At 33.5% G+C, this 7,632-nt stretch overlaps 1 protein-coding gene across 1 annotated transcript; it reads right to left on the reverse strand.

The window, feature by feature from the left end:
* Positions 1 to 2,592: 2,592 nt before the first annotated feature.
* Positions 2,593 to 7,046, reverse strand: LOC140861275 (zinc finger CCCH domain-containing protein 67). The gene is made up of 6 exons (XM_073264286.1): positions 6,312 to 7,046; positions 5,573 to 5,638; positions 5,349 to 5,468; positions 4,740 to 5,012; positions 3,079 to 3,357; positions 2,593 to 2,947 (listed from the first exon to the last, which is right to left on the reverse strand). Exons 1-6 carry the CDS (start codon positions 6,936 to 6,938, stop codon positions 2,765 to 2,767), a joined length of 1,548 nt encoding a protein of 515 aa, XP_073120387.1. The 5' UTR covers positions 6,939 to 7,046; the 3' UTR covers positions 2,593 to 2,764.
* Between the last annotated feature and the right edge of the window lie 586 nt (positions 7,047 to 7,632).

Below are 7,632 nucleotides of genomic sequence, written 5' to 3' on the forward strand. Positions count from 1 at the left end.
AGAAAGGGCCATGTTAATTTTTTGGGTTAGTGGTTTGGGTGTTTGGGGTGAGGTTTATATAAAATTTATTTTTCATAGAAAATTGTATTTTTGTCTCATATACTTTTTTCTAGCTGCGATTTTTATAGACAAGAGGTGTCTGTGTGCAGTGTCACATCAGCAATACATCCAATTAAATATAATAAAAATTGTTAAAAACTGAAATATATAAAACTAATAATTATTTTTTATAATAAGAAGGACCAAAATCGCAAATTGAAAAAAAAAATATGTAGAGCGTGAAATTTCAATTTTTCCTATAATTTATATTTTGGTTTTATAATCGGAAAAAAATTGAAATTTTACCACGTTTATTTAGAATATAGTTTCATCCTACCAACTTTTCAATTGAACAATTTGGCTGCATCTGCATAGGGAACTTATAATTATTCCTTACATGTATATCATCTCGGAAAATTATATAAAAAGATTTAATAATTTATTTCACTTTGAAAATTGAATGGAAGTTCAAATGGTTTACGTTGTCATTATATTCATTCGGAATTAATATCAATAAAATATAACACATTTATCTACGCTCGACATATATTTTTCGAGCCATTTTATTTTTATTAATTTAGTGGAATCGCATTTATTATTTTATGGCCAAATTATTGCCATTTTTTGGCAATCTCGATATATTTATTCTCGTGGCTATTATTATTACATTATTTTTTGTTGAAAAGGTAAAATGACTTAGGTCGTGTAAAATAATTTGACAACGTTATAGCCTGGATCCAAAATTTGTTGGTCATGAAATATGGTGCTGGCAAATTAAATCCACGAGAGTAGTTGGGAGACAAACCTATAAATATATTAGTAAATGTTCAACTGCCGCCACGGTGCATTTGGTGCACTAATTTATTAATTACATGTGTTGAGTTTACTGTACTTTAAATATAATGATTGTATAATTTTTGCTGCATTTTTATTTGAATTTTAGATTATATCATTCATTTTACATGAATAAAAATGATTATCGTATTTTCAAGGTTGATTTCAGCATACCCTTAGGTTGAATTTGGATGAAATGATTTCAAATATATTCAAATGTATTTTTGTTATTTAAAAAAAATAACTATCATAAACTTGAAACCACTATTTTTAATTTTATGTGTAAATAAATAGCGTATAAATTTAGATTTTTGATATATGATTTCACTGATAACCATAGATACAATTTGAATTTGGATATCGTCCGAAACATGGTATTTGGAGTTAACTACAAGTATATACCATACCATTCACGCATTGTGAATTTAAAACAAATTGTTTGTTTGGCTTTTTTTTTTTTTTTTATGATGTATTGTTAATAATTTGTTATAGAATTGATTGGTTATGCAAAATAAATTATATTTTTTAAAATAACAATCATTTAATAAATTAGTTAAAATCGGTAGAAATAATGATGAAAGTTGCAAACGTATAATAAATTTTTATATTATTGATTTATATTATGTATTTGCATTGACTGTGTAGTGATGATGGTTCATTGATAGCTACTGGACCATAATATTTCTGGAAACATAATACATGCACAGAAAATAATAATTAATACGATGCTTGTGGTGAATATATTAGAGTCCACCTTCAAAAAAATATATATTACGGTAACTTTAATAAAGTGCACTATTTTTATCACAAGACTGCTATAATATCACGGCTTTCATGGTATCTTTTGGTTCTCGAACAGAATGACGAAGGATGACATGATAAATTGAAATATATGAAATTATGAATAACTGTTTTTTAATTTAAATTATTATTGTAAAATTTGAACAGATGATGCAAAATATTGAATCCTTATCATTCACACCAATCACAGATGATGTCCACTATAACATAAATATCATAAAACTCATTTATTTCTTATTAACAATAGCAATTACACCGATTGTGTACACAAAACGGGCCACAATAGTTTTAGCTATTTACAGTGTTAATAAAGATCATAAATGATACTACACAGTACACACACATGTATATAAATGCAGGAGGGAAACTTCACCTTCTTCTAAAGGTAATACCTCAATGATGCATTAAAATTGAATATTTCTTATCACGTGTGAAGTCTACTAAACAAAATATGCACTCTTAGAATAATGCCTCGGCTAACATGTCATCTTCCGCAAATGCTTAAGAACATTCCTTCCTTTAGGGTTAACACAGTTCAAGCAGCCATCCTTGTCCAAAATATGCAAGAATCCATTTTATACCTCAAATCAATTTTCTCCTTGAAATAATGGTCACCATAGGGTTTACCACGAGGGTAATATACCCTTAAAACGCAGTTTGAACTAAATCCCTTTTTAACATAATTATGATTACTAGATTATCAATTTATCACAAGTAAATTTTATGCAGCACTTGTACGTACAACGTTTTAGACAATCTAATATACCCGAGTATATTTCACCCAGTATAACATAGATTTAAAAGATACATCACATTTGCTCCTTACCAGGGAGTTTTACGGCACATTGGCAAGAGGATGGGAAATGGGTGTCAACTTGAAATTGTAGATAAAACATAGAAGGAAAAGAACAGCCAAAGAATCCCTCAATACCCGCTTGCGCTTTCATTAACACAAAACTAAAATAAATATCACGTCTAAGTCAAAAAGTTTTAGTTCAGATCCATAACAAAGTTCAGAAGAAGTTTAAATCCTCGTCACTGTACCAGAAAACTTCAGAACATCTCTTGTGCTAATATTAGGTAGCTACGTTCAAGATCTGCTTTCATTTCCTTGCCTAAACTTTCCAGCTCCATCAACGTTTCTTAAGTCACTAAAAGGTTTCTGATCAAAAGGAGGCGGAAACATTCCAGGGTTCAATGGATGATCATATCTACAAGCCGGTCCGTACTTACAGATGCCATAGCGATGATAGTGCGTACATATGGGCTGATCCTGCATTATTGAGAATATTGTTATAAAACATTCGACACATTATCTCATCAATAATTTTATTCAAACATAAAAACTTCGCGAACACTTTAAAAACAGCAGGCACATGATAAACTGTAACAATGCAAACTTACAGGTCTAAGGGGCAGGCCTTTATCATTGAGAACGTATGGAGTTGCCTTTGCTTTTGATGCACGATTCTTCGGGTGGTGATACTTGCAACTAGACTTGTATTTGCAATCTCCAGTTTTCAAGAAGTAACTACATTCAGGTTCACCAGGACGTTCAGGATATTCATCCACTATGAAATCATGTTGTCGTTGCATGGGGAAGTTCATCTCAGTCGGCAGATTGTTTATGACAAAAGCTGGAGGTGTAGGTAGGCTCCTCTCAGATGTTGGGTAGGCAGCAGCCTCAAATAATTCAAAACAAAAAAAACGGATCGGATAAGAAACAATGAGCATCAGTCTCATAGTGACACAATCGATTTTGATACCATTTTTTTTAATATATAAGCTAGCTAGTTAGCCTGGAAAACAGAGTCGATATGAACCGGAATAGCAAGCATTATACACATCAAAATGTCATCTTTTGAATGATGATTGATCTGCATCATACAACTACCATATTGGAGTAACATAGCACAACAATTCGTAGTTAGTCAAGCAACATCGTTTATGACAATATATGCAGAAAAAAAAAGGTGAATGTTTTGCTTTGACTAAGAATTCGTCTGAAAGTGGCAAGCAGCGCTAAGTGTAATCTTTGGCAAGTTTCTATACATGAAAAGATATAATAGAGAGCCCTCGAGATGTGGCACACCGACGAATCATTTTAGCTTTTGCATGTACCATCAAACTAAACCATTTAAGGAGCTAAGCAACGAAAGTTAAAAAAACTTGAGGCTTTTAAAACAAGTTCCAACTCATGCCAGAACTCATTTCATTCTTTGGAGTCGATGAGCTGATGAGCTTGATTAGTTAAAGCCTCAAAGCTGTATTAAACAGAACCATCAATGGTAAATATTAAACCAAATCTTCATCGATAATACTCCAGAAGTACAGAAAGATTACTCAATGATACAAATTACTCGATCAAACTATAGACTAGAAATTTAAAATATCCCAGGAGATTTAAAGATTCTGGATTCATCTATGCTTACCACCAGACCAAAAAAATGAATAGAATTGGACATATATTAACAGCAATTGGTGGTGCTATAATTCCTTGTCTTCCTCCTTTATATTCATACAAAGGACCTTTAGTAAATATTAAAAACAAAAACAAAAAACCGGCATCCCCTCCGAGCACTCCAAAACAGAAATACTAAGGAAAATATATTATCCCCGACCACATGTCCGTTTAAATCAAAACAAGATATGATTAATTTGGGATCTGTTAATAATTCAGATCTGAGCAAATGCTTCTGTAGGTGCATAAAAAGTAAAGGACAGCTGACATCCATAATATTGTGTATATTTTTCAATGTTTGAGAAAAGTACTGCAATATTTTTTATTAAGAAAATATGATATATTAATATAGAAACCAATTTTAAAAATCATTCCAAGATAGAGACAGAAAAAAGCTATCCATTAACACCAACTATCCAAAAGAAAGCTAGATTGAGAATTCAAATACCATACCTAGAAAAAAAACATAATTACACAAAGTGAAATTTTGATTGATCTCTAAAACATCTTTTACATGAAGAATAAACCTAAATTACAACAAAAGAAGTACAAAGAAAATAATGGTCCATACAAATATGTGAATACTCACAAGGTAATACATTACCTGATACCCATTCCATTCGGAATTTGGAGTAGGGGCACCATGGTGGGTTGTAGGATAAGGTAGAAATGGAGAGGCCTCATTGTAGGTCCTTGGAGACGACCATGAGGAGACAGAAGATGTGGAAATATGCTGTGATGGAAGAGATCCACCATTGCTAAATCCGGAAGGTGAGTCACCTACTGTCACAGCTGTAGGTTCTGGATGATGAAACCTGCAATTGGACCCATATTTACAGGACCCAGTGCGCAAGTAGTATGGACACTCCTTTTCTCCCTGCATGAAAAAAAAACTATTATTATTTTGGACACGCCAAAGATACAAAATATTGAATTGTCACTTATATAAGATCAAACTAAGTGCTATTTTAATAGGTGGATTATCTGTACCATTTGTCCAATTCCATGAAAATACATCGCTAAAATTCTTCCGTTCCCATTTCTAAGTATCGGGGGGAAATGCTTTAGCCATCAAAACTAACTAGTTTATTTCAACATCAATGAAGAACATTTAAAAATCTAAATCAACCCAAAGCCCAGATAGGAGGAAAAATGATCAGCAAATTCATTAGAAAAACATCATTTTCAAATTATGAGTGCGAGAGAGCTATACCAGTCGAATCGGCAGGCCTAAAAAGTTTAGCTCCTGAGTATGGGACATGGAGGTTCGGTCTCTTCCATGAACATATTTGCAATCTTTTCCATATTTGCATCCTCCTTCAGACAGGTAATACTGCAAAGAATTCAAGTAAGCTTTTGCCGCGGACAAGCAGGAGTAACTTTGAAGAAATGTGATCGCTCAATGATCAGGAAAAAAATATATCCATGATGATAAACCTTGCATTCCATTTGTCCTTCCCTCTCGGAATTTTCTTCCCTAGTTTTCACTCTCTCTTTAATGCCCTGCGTTATCAAATTCATTTAAAAAAAACCTTGTGAAAGTAATGCTATCTAGTACTTCGAAGGATTTGAGCCAGACAAAAACAATAAACGCTGAATATAAAGAAATTTCAACAGAAAGAAAAGGCACAGGCTACTGCAGAATGCATATCATTACAAATTTACAGGTACCTAAAATATTCACAGTATGATTTCCTCCATAAGATTGGCCAAGTTCACAAATGACTAATAAAACTTCAACCATCTCAGAACTCAAAAGCATAACCAGCTATGTGTCTATGCCCGATATCATGAGACAAAAGGGTAAGTAAGATAAACATTATAATCATAATCAAAGAGGATCATGCCATCACTTTCATAGCTGAAGGAAACATTGTTATTGGTCTGCCATTCACCAGCTATTTATATACAACCCAAATAAGAACAACACTACAGATGCAAAGTACGATGAACGTATTCATCCCATAAAACAATATTCTACAAAGATCGAGTTCTTCTGAACAACTGTGCCATCATATGTCATTCCCTAGAAATAAGTGCTTCCAAGTAGATTCCAGTGACTCAAAACTCTTAAAAAATGCACCGACAATAAGCAACAATCTGATAAAAACAACTCCAAGATCCCATATTTCATGGCTTGCGCACACAATTACGGACATTCTGTAAGAAAACTGACCTGATTCCTTCTCCTCGGAGGGTGATTAAACTTGCAGTTCGATCCAAACTTACAGGACAGGTATTTCATGTAATACGCACAATCCTCAGCGTCAGGTCTAAGCGGATAGGTAACCTTCCTCCGACCACCACTGAGATTATTATATCTCGTGCCCATCAACGCACTCCCTCCCGGTACAGGCACATCAGCATTCTCCTCATAACCCTCTTCGTGCTCATTTTCGTCCCCTGATATCTCCTTCTCTTGTCCATCCTTTTCTTCGTGAACATAATCCCTCTCCTCTATTTTCCAGTCATTATCTTCCCAGCCTCCAACGTTTTGCGATTGCTCAAGGCCCGCCTCGATTTCGGCCTGCTCAATCGTCAGCTGACGCACCTGCCTTTCAATGGCATCAAGCAACTGCGCCTCCTCCTCGTCGCTATCAGCATCGTCTGCCACCTCCACCATGCCCTCCGTTGGTGGATCATTGTCTCCATCAGGGGCAATTTTTGGCGACTCGGCAGGCTTAATCTCAACATCCATGGAATGGGAGGCAACCGGATCCGACGATTCCGTATCAGGGATCAAAACCCCTAACCCTGGTTTCTCAATTGGGGGGTTTTCGGAGGTTGATGATGAATCAGCCATGGTGGTCCCTCAACATTAGAAACCCAGAAAAACCCTAATTTAACCTTTCCCACAATTTTGCAAGTGTTTGTTGAAAGGTCGGATATGAACGAGTTATGTGTGACATTTGACTCTGACTCTGAATAAAAAGGATAAATACACAATCGAGTTTCAAATTTCATTCACTTTTTGTTTATATATATAAACTTGTTTATATATATAAACGAGATATTTGCACCAAACATCCCTGTGAAATATTAAAAATGCACACTTCTCACCTATGAAATTTTAGTAAGCATCTTCAACTCTGACCATTTAAAAAATTAGCACATTCGCCCCTTCAAATGAGTGATTGTTGCGCACGCGCCGCTCATGCGGTTGGGCAAAGATTTTGATATTTTTTTTGCACCAAATACCCCTGTGAAATATTAAAAATGCATATTTGACCTTTGCAAAAATAATTTTTAAATATATTCAACTCATAATACAAAATTTTTATTAAAATCTAATTATAAAATATTTAGCAAACATTTTTCGTTTTATTAATTTTATTTTTAATTTAAATTTATTATGATTATATAATTTTTAAAAAATATATTATTATTTTATCTTATTATCATTATTTAATTAAACTTTCTTATTGTTTCGAATTTTTCCATTAAAAATGCATTCATAAACGATATTTAAATACCTAAAAGTACCAAAATATTAAAAC

Source organism: Henckelia pumila, chromosome 4, assembly GCF_033568475.1.
Source record: "Henckelia pumila isolate YLH828 chromosome 4, ASM3356847v2, whole genome shotgun sequence".
In the NCBI taxonomy this organism is placed as follows: Eukaryota; Viridiplantae; Streptophyta; class Magnoliopsida; order Lamiales; family Gesneriaceae; genus Henckelia; species Henckelia pumila.

What these genes read in the sequence shown, in the direction of transcription:
- LOC140861275 (XM_073264286.1), bottom strand. Translation starts at nt 6,938, where the DNA reads ATGGCTGATTCATCATCAACCTCCGAAAACCCCCCAATTGAGAAACCA. An exon ending in CTCCGAGGAGAAGGAATCAG is followed by an intron (nt 5,639 to 6,311) that starts GTCAGTTTTCTT and finishes TTGATAACGCAG; the next exon opens with GGCATTAAAGAGAGAGTGAA. An exon ending in TAGGCCTGCCGATTCGACTG is followed by an intron (nt 5,013 to 5,348) that starts GTATAGCTCTCT and finishes TTTTTCATGCAG; the next exon opens with GGAGAAAAGGAGTGTCCATA.